Source organism: Asterias amurensis, chromosome 16 (genome assembly GCF_032118995.1).
Source record: "Asterias amurensis chromosome 16, ASM3211899v1".
NCBI classification, from domain to species: domain Eukaryota; kingdom Metazoa; phylum Echinodermata; class Asteroidea; order Forcipulatida; family Asteriidae; genus Asterias; species Asterias amurensis.
In genome coordinates this window covers 5,726,711-5,750,594 of record NC_092663.1, presented here as the reverse complement: position 1 = coordinate 5,750,594, position 23,884 = coordinate 5,726,711, and the positions used below count along the sequence as shown (strand labels likewise).

General features: G+C 36.8%; 1 protein-coding gene across 1 annotated transcript; it reads left to right on the top strand.

Moving 5' to 3' along the window:
* The first annotated feature begins 521 nt into the window (after nucleotides 1-521).
* On the top strand, nucleotides 522-23,830 carry LOC139949269 (mediator of RNA polymerase II transcription subunit 24-like). The gene is made up of 24 exons (XM_071947664.1): nucleotides 522-659; nucleotides 1,967-2,174; nucleotides 2,523-2,605; nucleotides 3,326-3,444; nucleotides 3,927-4,150; nucleotides 4,436-4,528; nucleotides 5,586-5,727; nucleotides 8,346-8,508; nucleotides 9,047-9,160; nucleotides 9,672-9,808; nucleotides 10,141-10,227; nucleotides 11,034-11,160; nucleotides 11,524-11,666; nucleotides 12,599-12,722; nucleotides 13,224-13,387; nucleotides 14,074-14,173; nucleotides 14,597-14,781; nucleotides 16,513-16,796; nucleotides 17,359-17,550; nucleotides 18,794-18,867; nucleotides 19,163-19,256; nucleotides 19,664-19,741; nucleotides 21,396-21,541; nucleotides 22,136-23,830. The coding sequence occupies exons 2-24, from the start codon at nucleotides 2,030-2,032 to the stop codon at nucleotides 22,271-22,273; spliced, it is 3,156 nt and encodes a 1,051-aa protein (XP_071803765.1). The 5' UTR covers nucleotides 522-659; nucleotides 1,967-2,029; the 3' UTR covers nucleotides 22,274-23,830.
* The last annotated feature ends 54 nt before the right edge of the window (nucleotides 23,831-23,884 follow it).

Genomic DNA, 23,884 nt, shown 5'->3' with positions numbered 1-23,884 from the left:
AACGCTCTCACACTCACGTAGAGCGGACACGTCGTTAGAGCAATTCGTGGGTGATAGCGCCCTCTACGTTAGAAAATTGTGACAAATCAACACAATAAGGTCTGCCTCTAAGACTAGTTGATTACATATCTCTGGATCCAACTATAGTTGGGTTGTCTCAACTGTACCACTCAAGATGGGACTGGTCCCAACTACAGTTGGGACAATTCAAAAGTTGGGATGAAACACAAGCGTAGCATGGCGCGCGCGCGCATGTGTTCACGACGTCTTGTCAAAAATAGAGGGCGCAATAACTAATTATTTCGGAGAAGTTCATCAGGCGATATCAGGCGGCCGATGTACAACAGAACAAGAAAACATAAAACAAAGAAAACGATACAAAGGATTAATGACTAAGCTGACTAAAAACTTAAATTTTTTCTTGAAATATTGCACTAGAAGGTGATTAACGTGAGTAGTTACTAACTAAAAAAAAACAAAGTTAGGCATTTAGATTAGAGTAGAGTCACGTCAAGCCAATAAGCGACCCCCTCCCCAGGCCCCGCCCCCGGCTGGCCCCTGCACCCCTTTGATGTTTTAAAGCTCATGGTGGCGCTGTTCGTCATCGCAGACAGCAGAATCATCACACAAGTGTCAGGTGACAACAATCTTCAAACCCGGTAAGTTAACCCATGTTATCATCTATTATCCTTTACTTTGGTGGGAGAATGAGATAAGTCGATCGAGTCGATCATTAGTAGTTTCTGGATTCCCAATCAATTCAATGTCTCACCACAAGTAATTATTTTAACACTAACAAATAACATTAATTAAGGTAACAAAGATTATTTAAAAATAAGATAAGAAGAGTTGTTGTTTATATTTATAATAAGGTTTATCGCGAATAGCAAAATATCAAGAGAGGGCGCTGTTGAACCCACACAAAGGTATAGGCGTTGCGTGCGCGAGTCGTACAAACTGCATAGAAATGCATTGCGTTTCTGAATCGCGATAAACCTTATCCGTTTAATTCTGAAGCCAGGAAACCATTTGAGTCATTGAGTATAAATGATTGGAACAAACAACCTACCACCAGTGCCACAACAAATTATAGTATAGACGATGTGACCTCTGACGTCACTTGAAAACCATTTGATTCGCGTGCATACCGCCGGGCAAAACCTTTGTGTTTTGGCCGCCAGCTAGAAAGTGTATGAAATCTTACCATGACTACAAGTCTTTTTGCCCGGCGAAACATGACGTATCCAGTGTTTTAGAGAGGGCGGTTTGAATGTAAACATTGGTCACATCGTCTAATGCCATAGACAGTCACAGTGTCCAAGTTTTAAGAAGAAAGAGCTTGAATCTTGATGGTTTGATATTGATGCCTATTTATAACCGATAACTCTACTAAGAAAAAATATGAAAGGATTGGATGGGGTCTAATTAAAGGCGGGGATCTAACTAAAGGCGGAAGCCTAATTAAATCAGAAGTAAGTATTAGTAAGATTATAACATGGTTGAAAGAAGTTGGTTGTTTTGCCAAATTGTTAAGCTTTTGTTGTGAACCGGGCGAAATAATTGTATACTCCTTTTTTACCTTACTCAAAAATAACTGAAACAATATTATGTTGAGCCAGTGGTTAAGTTTCCTTCCTCCATGGTTGTTCGAGCAAAGCAAAATTAACTAGAGTAGGATTTGAAGCAGGCAACGACCTCTGATTTAACGTGCAAGCTTCCTAGCTTTTATAATGTAACATTTTGTTTACACACAATCACACATCCCCACATGGCCCATTGCATTTGCTCCTTGTCTATGTCTTAGGGGACCATCATCAAGAGATTGCAATTATTGCAGTGTAGGGGCCTAAGGGCCATTTGAGGAGAGTACGATACATTGTTACTCACCAAAACTTCAACAAAATGGTAGAAGACGGAGAGTTTTGCACTTTTAACTATATTTTGTTTTTTTATGTTTTATATACAGGAAACTAATTAAAATCAATGTAAACAACAACAACAACTGTTGTTAAGATAGGGGCAAGACACCATGGAGACGATACAGCAAAGATGTTTATCAATGAAGGAACTATTACTGAAGGCATGGAGAGAACGTTGGACAGATGTACAATGGAGTACACAAATGAAGCAGATCTTACCACCAGGAGTGTCAGGAGATAATTATAAACTAGCGGGTAGGCTTTCAACTTACCTCATCAAACATTCTTCTCTTTCTTTCGTTCTAGTGCAGCCTTCATGATTGAAGATAGTTGCACTGCCAGACATACTAGGGTGCACCTCTCTTTGCAATAAGTCTGTACTGGGGTACATTGATAGTTTTTATAACAACACACAGCTTTACGTCCAATCTAAAAGATGAAGCAATGGTTTAAGTGTCTTACTTCAGGACACAAGTGTCGCGATTGGGGCTCAATTGTGTGTTTTCGATAATTTGGCCTCCAGTGTTTTAATGGTTATTGTACTGTATGCATGTTTTGTCAATACATCGTTATTAAAAGATGCATTATTTGTTTTCTCTACAGATATGATCTTGACCCAGGCTTTTGTTGGACCCAATCCTAACAGCCTAATGCTGTCTTATCTCAAACATGTGATAGTATCTCAGGTAAGAATCACAAGCTTGAGTTCTATTTCTAGACCCATGTGAATTTAGCTGTGTTCGCATTGAGCCTGATGATGTCCTATCTCAAACATGTGATAGTATCTCAGGTAAGAATCACAAGCTTGAGTTTTGTTTCTAGACCCATGAGAATTTAGCTGTGTTCGCACTGAGCCTGATGATGTCCTATCTCAAACATGTGATAGTATCTCAGGTAAGAATCACAAGCTTGAGTTTTGTTTCTAGACCCATGTGAATTTAGCTGTGTTCGCATTGAGCCTGATGATGTCCTATCTCAAACATGTGATAGTATCTCAGGTAAGAATCACAAGCTTGAGTTTTGTTTCTAGACCCATGAGAACTTGGCTGTGTTCGCCTTGAGCCTGATGATGTCCTATCTCAAACATGTGATAGTATCTCAGGTAAGAATCACAAGCTTGAGTTCTGTTTCTAGACCCATGAGAATTTAGCTGTGTTCGCATTGAGCCTGATGATGTCCTATCTCAATGAGAATTTAGGGGACTTTTTGGGGATAAACTAAAAAAGCAAATGGGTAACTAGACCATTTGAAGTCCAGTGCAGACAACCCATGAAGTTTTCCTCCTGGAAACTTACCCAACCCGGTGGGTAGTAAGAATGGCCCATTTCTGCCTGGTTAAATTAACCAGCGAATGCTTATTTAAAACCCTGCATGTTAACAATAATGTTCTCTTATTATATTTACAGGTAGTCTCCCATTCAGCCGTTTTTAACTCGATCAGTGATCATGACACAATATGCATAACAAGGCCGTATTGTATGAAGAGCTTGATGGAGATTTTCTCAGGATGTGTCAACAAAATCAAGTAAGTATGGTTTATTATCACAGCTGATTTTCTAGTCAGATTTCTTGATTATTAGTTTAGTCTTAATCACTAAAGTGAAAACAACAATCAGGACTGATCCTAAATTAAAGAGTAAGATATAAACTGCACACTACAGACCTTTGTTCAAATTAAATGTTTTTTGTCATTTCCAATTCTTATTTTATGACATTTGGTTTTCAATCTTATAGTGGTCCTTGAAGGCGATGTATTGTATTTACTCAAAACAACTGTTAGTGTAAAAACATGCTTTGTAACAAGCAATGGAAAGTTGTGATACTATAAAATATTGTGAGAGAAGCTTCCCTTTGAAGTCACATAGTTATTGAGAAAGAGGTACTTTCTCACTCAATTAAAAGACTTTAGGCCTGATGCCTTTCATTGTGCATTAAAAAGCACTCAAATTTGTGCAAAAGGAGTGTTCTTTCTTTTCTTACCACTTATTTTCTTGCTTGTGTATCTAGCTGCCAAGGCTCAATGGAAGATTGTTTGAATCTATGTCAGTCCTTTCTACAAGTCATCCAATGGCTTCTTCATTCTATTGCCCTCATACTAGAGAAGATGCCTGAGTTAAGAGATCTACAAGTCATGGCCACCAATCTAGACATCATCAGCGAAATATTACGCATTACTTGTTTGAGTCGAGTCAATAAGATATTTCTGTTTATTGCTAAACTTGAAGATGAAGGTAAGATTTACCAGCCGCCATAATAACTTGACTAATTCTACTTCTATTTCTGTCACTGTTATTATATTAGGATTTGGATATATTTATTCTCAATGCTCTTATTAGAGCCAAACGAGAAGAGAGAAGACAATAACAAAAATCCAGTTTTAGATGTGGGAGGAAAACCCCAGATATTTGTTCCAGAGAAAACCTATGCAGTCAGGTAGGGACTGAATGCCTCTGTACAATCCTTCCTTGATACTACCTGCACTATTTGATGTGAATACATTTCTTGATTTGGTGTAGGTACATGGACTGAGATGGAAGAGACTATTGATTCTATCAAAGTTACTTTAAGTGCAACTCAGTCACAGTCACAACCAGGACAACAAACTAGAGGTGAGTAGGAAATATTGCATCAGGGAGTCAGCCTACAGTAATAATCAATAATAATAATAATAATAATAATAATAATAATAATAGTGGCTTCTTATACTATAAGTTATCACACAAGTGCAAGTGAAATACAGAAAAATATAGCGCTTCTGGGTCCCATATTCAACGAGGTCTAACATCAGGATCTGGTGTAATTCTTAAGCCTTGAAGTGTGACGTCAGATGTTCAGGTTAGGAGTGCTTCAGCCATTTAAGTCAATAATGCTCTCTAATGAAGTTCTTTTGCTTAAAGGATTTGGGTACTTTTTCAAAATGTCCATAGATTTACATCAAACTTAGTGGGTTTGAAGATACTGATTTTGGAAAGCTTCCCTTCAAATATAACTTACTGAGGTGCTGTAGTTTTTGAGAAGTGAGTAAAACAATGTCATGAAAATACGTTTGTAAATGCTTAAAATACTTTTGGTCTCATGAGACCAAAATTATTTTCATGACATTTTTTTACTCATTTCCCAAAAACTACAGCACCTCGGCACATAATATTTTCAGGGAAGCTTTCTACTATCATTACCTTCAAACTGTGTAAGTTTAGTGTAAATCTGTGGACATTGTGTTTTTTCGCCCTCAAAAAGTGCATACACCCTTTAAAGCCATTGGACCCTTTCGGTTCAGAAAAAAAAAAAAGTTCACAGATTTACAAATAACTTACAGGGTTTACAGAAGGCAATGGTGAAAGACTTCTCTTAAAATATTATTCCATGAAATGCTTTACTTTTTGAGAAAACAGCAAAACAATATAAATTCTCGTTAACGAGAATTAAACACATGTCATGACACGGCGAAACGCGCGGAAACAAGGGTGGGTTTTTCCGTTGTTTTCTCCCGACTCCGATGACCGATTGAGCCTAAATTTTCACAGGTTTGTTATTTGATATAGAAGTTGTGGTACACAAAGTGTGGGCCTTGGACAACGCTGTTTACCGAAAGGGTCCAATGGCTTTAAAGAACGTATAATCTGAAGTTGATAAAATAATATGTAATTGTTTGATTGATATTTGAAGGTGGTAGTAGTCAAGTGGACCAGCTTCTCAATGCTCCAAGGACAACCTCCAATCAGAATGCTAATAAGAAAGATAAAGGAGATAGAGCAACTACTGAATCAATACGAGAACGGCTGGAGAGGAGTCTAACTGATGTTCTTAAGTCAGTATTCTTAGAGTAATTCTTATTCTATACATTAACTCACCTCTTTTTACTTTTTAATTTACAAGAATTAGCCTTTTGCCTTTGCACCAAAACTGACAGTTTTCATCGCCACAAGCTGACAACCAAGGCTCATCCTACCATTGCAGCTAACAGCTAGTGCCGCCAACCTCATGTAAAACAAAAAATAGTTCATCAAAGTTGCATGAGAATAATGAAAGAAAAAACACCCTCGTTGCACAAGTTTGTGCGCTATCATATGCCTAAATAAGCCTTTATTGCTCGTTTCCAAGAAAGATTTCATGCTAACAATTGTTTTGAGTAATCACCAATAGTGTCCAGTGCTTGGCCAGTGCCTTTAAGAAAGTCACATTGTAAGTGAGACTATCACAGTGAAAGTGAGTCTTGATACATTGTTCAGATACTGCATGAATACAGACTTGTACTACACATCTACACATTGAGATTCAATAACTGATTGGTTATTATGTTATTATTACAGAATAGCTCAACTAGAAACCAATCACAGTGCGTACACTAATACCATTGAATTGAAGACTCAATAACTGACTAGTTATCATGTTATTATTACAGAATAGCTCAACTAGAAACCAATCACACTGCGTACACTAATACCATTGAATTGAAGACTCAATAACTGACTAGTTATCATGTTATTATTACAGAATAGCTCAACTAGAAACCAATCACACTGCGTACACTAATACCATTGAATTGAAGACTCAATAACTGACTAGTTATCATGTTATTATTACAGAATAGCTCAACTAGAAACCAATCACACTGCGTACACTAATACCATTGAATTGAAGACTCAATAACTGACTAGTTATCATGTTATTATTACAGAATAGCTCAACTAGAAACCAATCACACTGCATACACTAATACCATTGAATTGAAGACTCAATAACTGACTAGTTATCATGTTATTATTACAGAATAGCTCAACTAGAAACCAATCACACTGCGTACACTAATACCATTGAATTGAAGACTCAATAACTGACTAGTTATCATGTTATTATTACAGAATAGCTCAACTAGAAACCAATCACACTGCGTACACTAATACCATTGAATTGAAGACTCAATAACTGACTGGTTATCATGTTATTATTACAGAATAGCTCAACTAGAAACCAATCACACTGCGTACACTAATACCATTGAATTGAAGACTCAATAAATGACTAGTTATCATGTCATTATTACAGAATAGCTCAACTAGAAACCAATCACAGTGCGTACACTAATACCATTGAATTGAAGACTCAATAACTGACTGGTTATCATGTTATTATTACAGAATAGCTCAACTAGAAACCAATCACAGTGCGTACACTAATACCATTGAATTGAAGACTCAATAACTGACTAGTTATCATGTTTTTATTACAGAATAGCTCAACTAGAAACCAATCACACTGCGTACACTAATACCATTGAATTGACGACTCAATAACTGACTAGTTATCATGTTATTATTACAGAATAGCTCAACTAGAAACCAATCACAGTGCGTACACTAATACCATTGAATTGAAGACTCAATAACTGACTAGTTATCATGTTATTATTACAGAATAGCTCAACTAGAAACCAATCACACTGCGTACACTAATACCATTGAATTGAAGACTCAATAACTGACTAGTTATCATGTTATTATTACAGAATAGCTCAACTAGAAACCAATCACACTGCGTACACTAATACCATTGAATTGAAGACTCAATAACTGACTAGTTATCATGTTATTATTACAGAATAGCTCAACTAGAAACCAATCACACTGCGTACACTAATACCATTGAATTGAAGACTCAATAACTGACTGGTTATCATGTTATTATTACAGAATAGCTCAACTAGAAACCAATCACAGTGCGTACACTAATACCATTGAATTGAAGACTCAATAACTGACTAGTTATCATGTTATTATTACAGAATAGCTCAACTAGAAACCAATCACACTGCGTACACTAATACCATTGAATTGAAGACTCAGTAACTGACTAGTTATCATGTTATTATTACAGAATAGCACAACTAGAAACCAATCACAGTGCGTACACTAATACCATTAAATTGACGACTCAATAACTGACTAGTTATCATGTTATTATTACAGAATAGCTCAACTAGAAACCAATCACAGTGCGTACACTAATACCATTGAATTGAAGACTCAATAACTGACTAGTTATCATGTTATTATTACAGAATAGCACAACTAGAAACCAATCACAGTGCGTACACTAATACCATTAAATTGACGACTCAATAACTGACTAGTTATCATGTTATTATTACAGAATAGCTCAACTAGAAACCAATCACAGTGCGTACACTAATACCATTGAATTGAAGACTCAATAACTGACTAGTTATCATGTTATTATTACAGAATAGCTCAACTAGAAACCAATCACACTGCATACACTAATACCATTGAATTGACGACTCAATAACTGACTGGTTAGCATGTTATTATTACAGAATAGCTCAACTAGAAACCAATCACAGTGCGTACACTAATACCATTGAATTGAAGACTCAATAACTGACTGGCTATCATGTTATTATTACAGAATAGCTCAACTAGAAACCAATCACAGTGCGTACACTAATACCATTGAATTGAAGTCAATGAGTACTAGTATTGGTATTATGACCTTCATGGAAGCAGCTCTTAATGTTACCAGCGACCTACAACCGTTCGTGGATCAATTACTACTAGTGGAACAACTACAGGTTAGAGTCAATTATACATGTTTTATCCTCCACACCCTCATGTTGTTATTAATTAATAATAATTGGTTTTGATACAGTGCTTTACACACCGAAGGGCGTCTCAAAGCACTTCTAACATTATTACCCATGTCATTTAATTCATTCCTTTAGCTATCTCAGCTCCATGGGGAGTATACGACCTGTGCAAAAAATATGCCCTACTAAAGCTAAATCGATCACAAGAACCATCTCTGCCCTCACAGGTACCCGTTTACCCCTGGGTGGAGAGAAATAATCGTAGCTAAGTGTCTTGCTCAGGGACACGAAAGTCACTACCGGGATTCGAACCCACACTCTGCTGAGCAGAAACACCAGAGCTTTAACTCGGTGCTCTTATCCGCTCAGCCACGACACCCATAAATAGTTTCAGATTGAGCAGTGCTCAAGTATGACAATGTTGCAAGCTTCCTTACATTACGTCCTCACCTGAAGTACGATTCCTTACCAAACAACATATTGGTTTGGCTTTCTGTTTATGATGCTTTGTGTTTATGTACAGGATCTACCTAGAGCTAGTATATACCTTGAGTTATGTCATGCTAGTCTACTTGGATTGATTGATCTATCCGACCCGAGTGATGAACTGAAATGGCTGGCGTTTACATTCATCAAGGTATGGCATGGAGACTATTCACTTATTTATAAAAGCTTATGCGATCTCATTTTTTTCCTTTTGTGTGACTTTTGTGGTATCAAGTAAATATTAATTTTGTTTTCTTTCCTTGGAGTGGAGATGTATGAAGTTAATGAAAGATTAAAGACACTTGGGTGGATTTCACAAAGGTAGTCCTAACTTAGGACTAGTCCTAGGCAATGCTAAGAGATAGGACTGGTCCTAAGTTAGGACCAGTAACTCATCCTAACTTAGGACCAGTCCTATCTCTTAGCATTGCCTAGGACTAGTCCTAAGTTAGGACTACCTTTGTGAAATCCACCCCTGGACACCTTTGGTAATTGTCAAAGACCAGTATTCTCACTTAGTGTATCCCAACATATATGCATAAAATAACAAATCTGTGAACATTTAGGCTCAATTGGTCATCAAAGTTGCAAGAGAATAATGAAAGAAAAAACAGGATTCAGGTGTTTGCAGAAAAGTAATACCTTTTTATTGTTGTTTGTAGCTACCCCTGATCCTCACTCGGTTGAAGCAGAATCCATCACTCAGTGATTCTACAGACGTCAATACTCATTTCCTGAGTTGCTTTGAGCAGTTACTCAGATTCAATGTATTGATTGATCGGGCAGATACCAAACACAAGTGAGTAACCATTGAAATGCCGAATATTGATTAATTGATTAATCAGGAAAATACAAAACAAACTGGAATGTTGATAGATAAGATGACTGTGAGTCCTGGTCAAAGTGGTTAAGATCACCGGGAGCACTGGACTCAAGCTTTGGTGTTTCTGATCAGCAGAGTGTGGGTTCAAGTCCTGGTCTTGACACTTTGTGGTCTAGTTCACTGGACTCAAGCTTTGGTGTTTCTGATCAGCAGAGTATGAGTTCAAGTCCCAGTCGTGACAAACCATGTGTATCATGCTAGATCAATGCTGGATGCTAATAATGGTTTTTTCTCATTGATGTTTCTAGCTGTGATTGTATGCAACAGTTACTGCCGCAATGTTGTAAGCTTGGATTACTAACGGAAACACAAGTCAGAGAGTTACTGGCATCAAGGTACACAAATTTATAATAATAATAATAATAATAATAACACCATTTATATACCGCCTTTTCCTAAGGTTGCAAAGCGCTCAGAGAATACCGGGAATGCAAACATTTGCACAGAATTATTATATGCATTTGCAATTATAAACTTAGGACTATTGATTTATGACAGAATGACAGAATTCACCGGATTGGTCAGATTCAGCTACTTCATGTTTCCCTTCCAGTTTAAAGTCTAAAGCATCTTAAACAAAATTAGTTATCTTCACTGCGTTTGGATTCTGTGACAACATTTTAAAAAGGTTAAAAGGACACCATTAAACTTTTGCAAAGAAATTTGTCAAGCGATATTTTCTGCTATTAAAGGGTCTATGTAACTTTTGTAGGACAAAAAACACAATGTCCACAGATTTACACTAAACTTACACAGTTTGAAGATAATGATAGTAGAAAGCTTCCCTGAAAATACTATGTGCTGAGGTGCTGTAGTTTTGGAGAAATGAGTAAAACAATGTAATGAAAATAATTTTCGTCTCATGAGACGAAAATTATTTTGATCATTTACAAACGTATTTTCATGACATTGTTTTACTCATTTCTCAAAAACTACAGCACCTCAGTAAGTAAGATTTGAAGGGAAGCTTTCCACTATCATTATCTTCAAACCCTGTAAGTTTAATGTAAATCTATGGAAATTTTGAAAAAGTACCCAAATCCTTTAACAGCTTTTTGAAATCGGGCCCAGATACATTGGAATGAGGGTTGTATGACTCAATAGTCACCTGATTATATGATTTTGATCTTATTGATTTCAGATCAGTAACTCGTAAAGCATCGGTACATTGTCGATCTACAGGTCATGTGTCTCATGATTCACCACCACAGTTACCTAATGCGACACTAGTCATCAGGGCTGAAACAACATCAACTAGTATATTGAAGGTTAGTTACTCATCAATAAGCCTGGGCGACTATTCACGCCTCAAATAGTTAACACACAAATAGGAAAATAAGTGATTATGAAAGAAAAAACATTCCTGGTGCACAAATTTGAGTGCTTTCAGATGCCTTATAAAAGGCTTCAGGCATGAAGTCTTTTAATTATGAGTGAGAAATTATCATCTCCCTCATAAACTAGGTTGCTTCAGAGGGAGCTGTTTCTCACAATGTAATCAATCAACAGCTCTCTATTGCTCGTTACCAAGTAAGTTTTTAGGCTTAAAACTATTTTGATGAAGTTAACAGTGTCTAGTACCTTTCATGATGAGTGTATTTATACCCAATTCATTATGCTTTATATTGCAGAATATGGACATGGATTACTCCAAGAATCCCGATGATTTACTTGGAGTTCTTGGTCACATGATGTCTGGAAAGAGTTTTGAATTGATCATTGCTGCTCTAGCTACCACTGGAAAACTCAAAAAGTTTACTGCAAAACTTATCAAGTATGTCAACAATTCATTCCCTATTATCAGCATGTGTGTTAAAATCCTCTGAGCGGCCCCTTGAAAAAATGTACCTGCTGGGCCCACTGGATGCGATCGGAGTATATATTGTGTTATGGATAAATAACAGTGTTTAGTGGGGGGGGGGGGGCACAATTCTTATTCTAATGGTCTGAACAGATGTTTCCTGATGTGAAGATTACACTCATCAAGATCAAGTTTTTGTGTGCACATTATAATAATTGTGTATTCATATTTGTCAACATGTGAGTTTACCTACCCATAAACCACTACAGTATATGAAAGAGAGATGTTTTTAAGGGTAGTTACAAGAATAAAATCAGTGCTATTTATTGACACACTTTGTAGTTATTCAAAAAAGAATAAAGCGTGTTATAGGTGGAGGGTAAGTCGCATAATGCCCTTAGTGTACGCACAACGATTTGTGCGTACCTCAGATATTATCTTGTTTTAATTGTACTAAATGATTTGATTTCTAGATTCAATGAGCAAGCCTGTAAGCAGACACTGGTAGAGACACCTCAGGCAATATCTTATATTTATTGTTCTATGATTTGATTTCTAGATTCAATGAACAAGCCTGTAAGCAGACACTAGTAGAGACACCTCAGGCAATATCTTATATTTATTGTTCTATGATTTGATTTCTAGATTCAATGAACAAGCCTGTAGGCAGACACTGGTAGAGACACCTCAGGCAATATCTTATATTGATTGTACTAAATGATTTGATTTCTAGATTCAATGAGCAAGCCTGTAAGCAGACACTGATAGAGACACCTCAAGCAATATCTTATAGTTATTGTTCTATGATTTGATTTCTAGATTCAATGAACAAGCCTGTAAGCAGACACTGATAGAGACACCTCAAGCAATATCTTATAGTTATTGTTCTATGATTTGATTTCTAGATTCAATGAGCAAGCCTGTAAGCAGACACTGGTAGAGGTCAGTAAAGGATCCCAAGTCCGAGCAGCATTGTTTGATATATCCTTCTTGATGTTATGTCATATTGCTCAGCTGTATGGAACAGAGGTAAGTATAACCAGCGTCTGATTCACAGTGTATGACATTGATCGCCTCTTGTAGTCAGTATACAGTCCGATCTCATTATAAAGAGCACTGTAAAGGAAAGGTTCTGCATAAAGGCACTGCACACCTTTGGTCAATTTAACAAAGACCAGTATTCTCACTTGGTGTATCCCAACATATGCATAAAATAAAAAATCTGTGAAAATTTTGACTGAATCCGTCATGGAAGTTGCAATAAAATATTGAAAGAAAAACACCTTTCAGATGCCTTAAAAAGGCTTCAGGGGCTTCAGGCCTGAAGCCTTTCTCCAAAACTATGTTACTTCAGAGGGAGTCCCGTGTTAATCCCACAAATCTTCATAGAGAAAAGTTTTGAAGGAGTGACACAGGAATTTTGTTTTTATAATAATTTTTCTTATTTAAAGAATACTCGTTTGACTATTGCTTATTGTATCTTAGGTATTAATAGACACATAGTTGATTATTTTGTCTTTTATCATGTAGATGGTGACATCTAATGGTGGCGATTCCCTATTTGAGACATGGGTGCAGCAGTGTTTACCGGATGATAACGGAGCTAAACCTCTCGGTTCATTCCCTGCTATTGACCCAGCAAAGGGAGATATACTCCTAGGGCAATATAACTCCAGTATGGACCTCAAGACAATGTAAGTTAGGATTAGGGTGTGGTTGGTTATAATCTACTCCTAGGGCAATATAACTCCAGTATGGACCTCAAGACAATGTAAGTTAGGATTAGGGTATGGTTGGTTATAATATACTCCTAGGGCAATATAACTCCAGTATGGACCTCAAGACAATGTAAGTTAGGATTAGGGTATGGTTGGTTATAATATACTCCTAGGGCAATATAACTCCAGTATGGGCCTCATGACAATGTAAGTATTTCCCTATACCACAACTAGACAATTGGTCAATACAAGAAATTGATTTTGGGGTTGAAAAAAACAAATTTACTAGAGTGGGACTCGAACCATCAACCTCCAGATTAACGTGCTCTCGCTCTACCAACTGAGCTATTCAGCCCTATACGAAAGTTTGATACAAAACAACATTAATTTTCACTGACATATTTCAACAAACTACAGAAGTACATTGTAATGGATATATATAAAAGACAGAAAGAAAAGAGCAATAAGCCAGGTGACGTGTAGCGACTTGCCTTTACAAAATACATAAACAAAGGTACATGCTAAGGACAAAACAAAGACTAAATAGACAGACAGACAAACAAACTACTGGAGAAGACTGGCATATAAACTACATTACATACTGGGACATTTAGGTATTACTTGGTAATGGTTAATCTACAATGATTGATTTGGTTTTTCAGGCAGACACGTTGGAATGAAGTGATTGATACAATGCCTTATATTATGCAAGAAGTGTTGTTTGCCTGGGAGAATGGTGCTATTAATGTGGATCAAATACAAGTAAGTAACAAATTTACCTCTAAGGAATTCATTCAAAGAATATTCAAAGATATTTATTACTATAGTTAATTTACCAGTCTTAGTTATGAATTTGAATACCTCAGACATAAAATCCTCAAAAGCTTAAGGTATGCTGTCTGTGTGTTGTGGTATGTAGTGACATACGTGTAGCTGGGTTTTTAACAGTGAGCTGTTTCTTAATGTTTTATACGACCATCAGCTCTCCTTTGCTTGTTACCAAGTAAGGTTTTATGCTAACGGTTATTTTGAGTAATTACCAATAGTGTCCAGTGCCTTTAAAGAAAGATGATTTTACTATGGCTGGCAATTTGTACAATAGGTGTTGGGTATACTGGTGGGGTAGCATGTGAGAAAGATCGGTCTCCCAATAATGTGATGTATGATTGGTTGATTATTCCACAGAAACTAGTTGACAGTCTGAAAAGTAAGTTATGCTGTCTTCCCATCTGTTGTGTGGCCTGGTTATGTAGCCACATTGCTGTGATTGCATCTACTGAGCGTAATAGACCCCTCAGCTTACTACAGATTATTTGCTCTCCCAGCACTAGTCAGTTTGGAGTACCACTACAAATCTATGACAATGAACGGTAAGTTACTCGATTACTTAATACTGGCTACTTTACGAGAACATAACGAGAACATTTATTGCATATTTTTATGTGATTTTTGAAACTGTTTTCTGAAGTGAACTTATTTGTAACATTATAGTAATTTTGAAGTTGTCTTTTGGTTTCTTTTTCTATGATTTTAAAAAGACTACATTTTTTTGGTAATCCTTAAGAAAAAAACTCTTGATGAAAAATATGTGATAAAACTGAACGTTCAGATAATCATAGGAAAATGCACACCATTTACAAATGCATTCCTCAATCCTGCTTATTGCATGCATGCATAGAGCATAGAACGAACATTAGCATATAATTTGCCTAATCCTCAAATACATTTCACTACTCCTTGCATAAGTTTCACTACTTGGCAAACCTTTTGAAAGCGGGCAACTCCACTGGGGCGAAATACCCAAATAAATGAACAAATTAACTCTGCATGTAAAGAATATAGTCACCTCTTGAGCCACTTGATGATGTTACCATTGGATTTTACAAAGTTTATAACAACCAACCATTATCAATGAAATACCCAAACTTCTTGTGTATAAGGCACTAGGGTGTATAAAAACAAGATACAAGTGTTAACGTTTTATCTTGGTGTACCATCGTATAAGAGGCAATGTAACTTTCCAACACATTCAAGGTTCATTGTGTTGGTAGAGTTACACTTATAACAAAACGGAATGGTATTATTTTGTCAAGGTTCATTGTGTTGGTAGAGTTACACTTATAACAAAACGGAATGGTATTATTTTGTCAAGGTTCATTGTGTTGGTAGAGTTACACTTATAACAAAACGGAATGGTATTATTTTGTCAAGGTTCATTGTGTTGGTAGAGTTACACTTATAACAAAACGGAATGGTATTATTTTGTCAAGGTTCATTGTGTTGGTAGAGTTACACTTATAACAAAACGGAATGGTATTATTTTGTCAAGGTTCATTGTGTTGGTAGAGTTACACTTATAACAAAACGGAATGGTATTATTTTGTCAAGGTTCATTGTGTTGGTAGAGTTACACTTATAACAAAACGGAATGGTATTATTTTGTCAAGGTTCATTGTGTTGGTAGAGTTACACTTATAACAAAACGGAATGGTATTATTTTGTCAAGGTTCATTGTGTTGGTAGAGTTACACTTATAACAAAACGGAATGGTATTATTTTGTCAAGGTTCATTGTGTTGGTAGAGTTACACTTATAACAAAACGGAATGGTATTATTTTGTCAAGGTTCATTGTGTTGGTAGAGTTACACTTATAACAAAACGGAATGGTATTATTTTGTCAAGGTTCATTGTGTTGGTAGAGTTACACTTATAACAAAACGGAATGGTATTATTTTGTCAAGGTTCATTGTGTTGGTAGAGTTACACTTATAACACTTTTGTTATCGTGAGCATGAGTAAAACATTTTTTATATTTGCTATTATTATTAAGTTTTGTCCATTTAAAAACAAGATTTTTTTCTAAACACTTAATTTTAATGGTTTTTCTTGTTTCACAACGAGGGCGCAAACAGACGTTGTATGTTCAAATGCTTTTTGGAGTCAGGAATGGTTTTGACTTGCAATTGTACAACTACCACGACTACATGTATTCAATTTGAATGCATTTGTTGGTTATTTCAATAACATCTTTAGACATTTAGCACCAACCGACTCCAGTAAGTTAATTGTTGTTTAAATTGATATTATAATCCTTACACAGAAACGCCATGATGAAAATCATTATCAAGAAAATGTGCAGCAGCAGCACCAGCACAAACACACTAGCTCATGCCAACAAAGACGTCCCAACCTTACCACTAACCACCCCTTCAACTCAAGTGTTGTCATCCATCTTCAGAGAGATTATGGATAAGGGTTGTGTTGATAGGAGGACCCTCTCTTTGGTGGATCAGTTGATTAATTGTGGGGGTGTTCTGTGGTTTTGCAGAGGAGTGGTGCTTGAGATTTGTTCTTTACATTGTAAGAATGAGCTTACTATGGCAGGTAAATCTGAACATTGTTTTTATTTATTTGTTTGTTTAAAGCCATTGGACACTTTCGGTAAACAGTATTGTCCAAAGGCCCACACTTCGTGCATCACAACTTAAATAACAAACCTCTGAAAATTTATCCTCGATCGGCCATCCATCGGAGTCGGGAGAAAATAACGGGAAAACCCACCTTTGTTTCCGCACGTTTCACCTTGTCATGACATGTGTTTAATACTATAGTCCGTAATTCTCGTTGTCCAGAATTGATAATTGTTTTAATGTTTTCTAAAAAAGTCTTTTACCATTACCTTCTGTAAACCCTGAAACTTATTTGTAAATCTGTGAACTTTTATTTTTTTGTTTGTTCCAAAAGTGTATAATGGCTTTAAGACACTGGACTCTGTTAGTAATTACATGTAATAATTGTGAACATAATTATAACTTACTTGTAAATGAGCCATAGAGAACTGTTGATAGTATAAAACATTGTGAGAATTGGCTCCCTCTGGCACGTCTGTCTGAAACGGGTGTAAAACATATTTCAGGTTTTTAACTGAGTAATTTCCCTTTTGCAGTTGAAGTTGCATTTGCCCTGTTCCAAGTGGACATAGAGCAGTTGACATTGACGCTGATTCGTAAGGTTCTGCCACGTATTCTAGCCGATCCACTCAACTTTGAGAAGTTGAGTAATCCTCGAGGTCATGCTCTAGCTAAGTTGACAGTGTGGTGTATTGCGGCAACGCTGACCAGTCATACAAGCTCAAGAGGTAACATTCCTTATCCAATATTCATAAATACCCCAGAAAGGCTTGGGCAATATTGCTTTTATTCTCCCACGATGAATCGTCAAAAAAGTATCGCAATATTCGATTAAATCACGATTTATATTTGAAGTCTAAAACTCTGACCTTTTAGTATGCCCAATTTTAATACTTCTAAAAGCTAACCAATTCGAGGTATGGATCTGTGAGGTGTACTGTCTACCCATGGTGTTATAGCTCTATGAGTTACACACACAAAAAGTGTCTTTTAAAGTGTCCACTGCGCATGACTTAGCCTTGCTCAAGGCAGTCGAATTATTCACACTGAAAAAAGACCGCCGCTGTAAAAACCCACCCGTATTCACTGTGCGTAACATCGCACGACACGATGCCCCCGGACACTACCGCATGCGTCAGGCCGGGTGGGTCATGCGGTGTGATCGCACATGGTATACGGGTGGGTTTACAGCGGCGTCTTTTCGGAGTGAATATTGCGACTGCCTTGAGCAAGGCTACGCATGACTGTTCTTTCATGTGTGCATATTCTGCCCATTTCATTCTAGCTAACCATCAAGCATCCATAATGCACATGGGGTGACTTCTCATTCATAACACTGGTTGTGGATGGGTTGTGGTTTGTGTAATATGATCCCATTGTGGTCTGCAGTTCGGTGAGGCGGCGCACAAGGCTCCCACACAGGGGAGGTAATTGATACATTGTGTTACTTCTGTGGGAGACCGCCTGGGTCTAAAGTGTTTGATGTTATTTTTTCAACTGGGGAATCTTGGGGTTGGTTCTGGGACTTTTTTTTTTTTTTAAACAGCCCGTTGTGGTTGCAAGATGTCTCAATTAGGGAAGACGACATGATACTTCAACAAAACCACGATTTGCCGATAATTCGATAAACAAAAAATCAAGACGATATGGTAATCGTTTAAGAAATGGTATCGTGATTTTCGATTATATTGAGATATCGCCCAAGCTTACCAGACAGTGTCGCTATTCCTATTAGCCTTTGGTCCAGTGTGTTGTGTAAGGCCCGTAAAAGAATCCAGTGCACTTATTGAAAAGAGAAGGGGTTTTGCCTCGGTGTTCCTAGTTTGATTGGCTGCATATTGCGCCACAGCACCTTGTTGAATCACACAAAAGCCAGTCATAACTTTCCGGGTGGCAGCAGGGGAAAGAATCCAATGGAAATGTGGCTTTCGTGTTTGTGACTGATGTTAATCAATTTGTTTTTGTGTATAGATACCAAGTCTAAAGAGAGTCCATTTAGGATGCTGAGAGGTCGTAAGAGAAGCAGAGGAGATCTAGATAGAGAGGTTAGTATCCAGTGGTGAGAATATTTTCATGATTTGCAAGGCGGAACGTAATGTTCTATTCTCACCATGATAAAAATTATCTCAGGAAATTGTTCGACTCATTACTCATTTCTCAAAAAAATACAGCACCTCATGCACCTCAGCAAGTACTATTATGAGGGAAGCTTTCTACCATCATTATCCTCAGAAACTGTGTACGTTTAATGTGAATCTATGGGCGTTTGTGTTTTGTGTCGTAAAAAGGTTACTCAGATGTAAAAATAATGTGTTACTGTATTGTTTGATTAATGTACAGGATTCAAGTGTCTTAAAAGATGAAGTGAGGCCATCAAAGATAAGACGATTATTGAGTCCAGGGGATGAAGACGGCTCAGGAAGTAATCTTACAGGTCAGTCTTCTTCTATTCCAACTTTTGTCTTTGGTCAAAAGCCGTGTTCCCAATGGACTTTTGGGGTTGAAGTAATGTGACTGTTATGTAGAATGATAAAATTAAATTCAATGGGGATGCATGGTAAACTGCCCCCGTCACATTACCCTAGTGTTCCTGGTTTGATTGGCAGTATAGGCCTATAGCGCCACAGCACCTTGTAAACCATTACACAGTGCTATGTAAAAAGGAGGTCTAATAACTGAAACATAGTAACAGGAAACTAGTGAATGTTTAAAAGTGCCTTGAGCGTCACTGAGTGATGGATATGAAGCCATACAAGAAGCCAACAATGAAAAAAAAGACTGTTAATGCTACTTTTATGTAAGCATGAATTAATAATGATTGTTCATTGTGTTTAACCACAGGGTCAGTGAGTTACAGCACTGGATTTCTTGTTGCTCAGACTCAACAACAATTGAATGAACCATTTCCTAAAGCAATAGGTAAGAAGTTGTAAATAGGGCTGGAGGGCTCTCTACAAAAATATAGGTAAAAGCATGAAAAAGCACTATGAAATGCAATGGAATGGCTGAAAGAAATACAAATGTGAACTTACATACAGAACCAAGGCGTGTGTACTGTCCTCCTTGAGGTGTTTGAAACCAAAAATAGACAGCCAGCCAAACTCCATAAATAATCGACATGAGAGTCAGGAAATAGCCTCCAAGCTCCTGTAGTGATTTACTCAAGCTGGGGGTATATGACGTCAGTGATGAACAAGGAGTAAAACTGTAATACAAGAATAGGAAAACTATAATGACTTCATGTTGTAACGAATGGCTAAAAGAATGCTGAAGCTAAAATGCAATAATACACAGAACTAGACCTCACAAAATGGAAAATTGGGCGTGACCCGTGCAGTAAAAACCCACATGCATATCCCCTTAACCAGAAACGATATGTAAGCTAAATGTGTACACAAATCCCATGAATTAACGAGGCCTAAATACCCACAAAAGCACCCTTTTAAGTCCAAAAACAAGGCAAGGAAAGCTATAAACTTACAGGCAATGCTTCTCGAAGGCATTATCTGAGAAGGCAGTAGATTGGGATGGATTAAACTAGTCACTCAAAGTGTGAAAATGTCGGAACAAACTTTTGTCAGAAAATTGATAAAACGTGATTCGTTGAATGAATGAACTTGTTGTCAATAGAGGGCGCAATTTAAAAAACGGATAGATGGATCCAGAATAGCGTGCATACGCTATATATCATCATCAAGTAGAAGCAAGCATACATGTATGTCACCACATGAAAACCCAGCCATAAAAACACTGACTTTGAATTCAGACATGATGCTCCCACTCTGGTGCCCCAGTCACAAGTCCTTGATGTTAAAAAGAGCCAATAAAGGATGTTCTCAATATTTCAACTATTACCTTTTTATGGCCAAACAGGCATCGTAGATACCAGTTAAAAACCATTTTAGTAAGTTTGCATTTAGTAACAAATAACTCGAGTCAAAAATGCACCCGGCTGCGCGGCTTTTTCAGCCGAGAGTCAAAAACGGCTTATCTATTATAATGACCCCTTGACGCCAGTGACGATATTCACAGTTCTCCAGCTTTGGCAAACTGAGGGCGCTATTTTCCACACCAAATAGCCACCACTGACGTCACGATTCCTTTGTCGCGCAGGTTTTTTTGACCCCGCGTTTTTCAGAAATTTGGCTAGAAGCGTTCTGTAGAAAAACCATTTTTACCATGTTTTAACTTGAGGTAAGAGACTTGTTGTTTCATATGGACTCCAGCTATTAGAAAAAACTGTAATATCTATATATTTGAGATTATCCTTTATTGGCTGTCTAAACTGAGCACAATGATTTTATACCCAAACTCATAGTAGACTCAAAAGCATGACTTCCTCTGGGGTGTGGAATACATGTAGTACATTCTTGCACACTACCAATGCTGTAGGGTTGCAATAAGAAAAGGTCTATGGTCAACTGGTTGGGCAGCTATGGGCAGCCAAATCTAGCAAAACAAACCCACCTAAACAAAATACAAGTAATCAAAACAGATGATGGACAGCAAAAAGGGCAAACATTACCGAAACTAATTTTTGCTACAATCGCATTTGATGTTTGTTTCCTTTCAGTATCGTTATTGCAGTTATGTTCATCAGTGATGTGTAGCAGTATGATAGGACCCAGGACTGAGTTTGTTATATCTCTCATGATAGAAATCACTCAGTGTGGTGAACATATTAGTTCAGGCATACTCCAGTTTGCACCTATTACTATGGTAAGTCAATTGCTGTGAACCAGGCCTCGGTGACTAGTGTAATTTACTACTGGACTAGGGAATTCCATGCTTACGTCAATGGTATTTCACTGTTTGATAGGGAATGTTGCTTGTGCACTTGCATACTCCATGTTACTAGGCGTTCTTTGCTTACCCAGCTAGCGCAGAAATGCAGAATTGGATTTCACTCTTAAGACCGGTCAAACAAATTTGGACATCACAAATTTGCAGCAATTTTGCAACAGTTGACTTGTGCCTCAACTCCTGGGAAAATGTTTGCTGCAAAAATAGCTCTGTAATGCCAAACTTCGGATTTGCAGGAAGTATGAACAGCCCTACTGTTTGGACTCGGACTAATAAAAAATGTCTTTTTAACTTATTGCACACTGCGTGACAAAGAATTTCATGTTGTTTTAAATTAAAATTAAAAAAATTGATAAATGAATGCATGAAAGCATGAAAGTCATCCTACAGTCTAACTACTGCTAATGTAATTGAAGATAATATATATAAACAACTAACCTTTCAACACAGCCCCATTGATGATCATTTAAAGTGGAGCTTTATTGATTCTTTATTTGTGTTTGTTCTTAGATGACTCAGATGTTGAATACTTCCAGTGGTCCACATCTTCTAGATCTTGCTTTAGCTGTTGGACGTGTTGATAGTATTGTAGCTCGGAGACTTGCTGCTAAAGCATTATGTCAATACAGTAAAAGTGGACGTCTCTAAAATCAACTTCAAGTTTAAAGGCATTGGACGCTATTGGTTTTTACTCAAAATAAGTGTTAGCATTAAACAAAAACTTGGTATTGAGCAATGAAGAGCTGTTGATAGATAGTATAAAACATTGTGAGAAACAGCTCCCTCTGAAGTACATAGTTTTTGAGAAAGAGGTTATTTCTCAATGACTCAATTTATAAAAGACTTCAAGCCTGAAGCCTTTTAATATGCATCTGAAAACACACAAATTTGTGCAACAAGCGTGTTTTTTCTTTCAATATTCTCTCGCATTTTTGATGACCAGTTTGAGTGCACATTTTCACAGGTTTGTTATTTTATACATATGTTGGGATACACAAAGTCAGAATACTGGTCTTGACAATTACCAAACGTGTCCATCCAGTGCCATTAATTATTGCAAAAATAGTGAAAGTGTCACAACAAAGAGTTAAGATATTGTTGTCATAAAGGCTCATTGGGAATCAAGTAATTGGGTTTATTTACAGAAAGTCATGTTAAGTCGACAAGCTGCTGTAGACGCCCTCTCATGGCATTTCTCAGCCTTATAATGGACCATTGTTTAAATCACACAGTGTATTAAATGTTAAATTTGGTTGCACAATTTCATAAAGCCTGTAACCATAAAAACTTGCTAAGCACAGAAACGGATTGCTTAGCAGAAACAGGTTACCAGCCAAAATTACATTACGTTTGAATTTTTGTGACTTGTGGACCCCATTAAGTTTTTGCTTAGCAAAGAAATTTGTTCAGCAATATTTTCTGCTTAATAGCTTTATGAAATTTGGCCCATTCTTAGGTTTAGCCAATTGTGAAATTGGTCATTGGTGACTTTTGTTTTACCATTTCCTGACTAGTATGTTCTTTTATTTTAAAGGATTCTATTTACAAAGCAAACATTTCCATTTAGTTTATACAGTTAGTTATTTAATAAAAATCTGTGATGACAGAAACAAATAAAATACAACTTGATAATGAAGAACAAACATAACTTGTTTCTGGTTCTTATGTGTCAATTCTCCTGAAAACGGTTTGGTATTGTGTCTATATACATAGACCTTTTCGCAAATACCGGGGCGCGCGCGTAAAGCTTGGAATTAGGTGCATTGTGGTATCCAAATTTGATCCATATATATCCCACAATGCACCTCATTCAACAGTCTGCGCTTGCGCATTGGTATTTGCGATAAGGTCTATTGTACATGATGTACGGCCATTGTAGGTCATTAGTGGTGTATTATACATTATAGGCCATAATGATGGCGTATTGAAGACAAGGTGGTGCAGCAGCTATAGTAAACTATACACTACAAGATCATGTGCATACTTTAAAAACAAACAACACATACTTCTTTTCCCAAAAATAAAATTAATAATAATAAAAGAGCAAATTAAATATAATCAACTATCAAATTCTACAAAATAATTACAAAATTGTCAAACCAGAATTTGTCATTTCAACATGTTATGAACCAATTTTCATTTTGACAAATAAAATAAAAACCTATTTACATGAATTAGACATGCAATTAAAGTTTAATGTATGCATGAATAACTGTACTATTTTAGTTGCATGACAGTATATAAATATAACATGGGTTT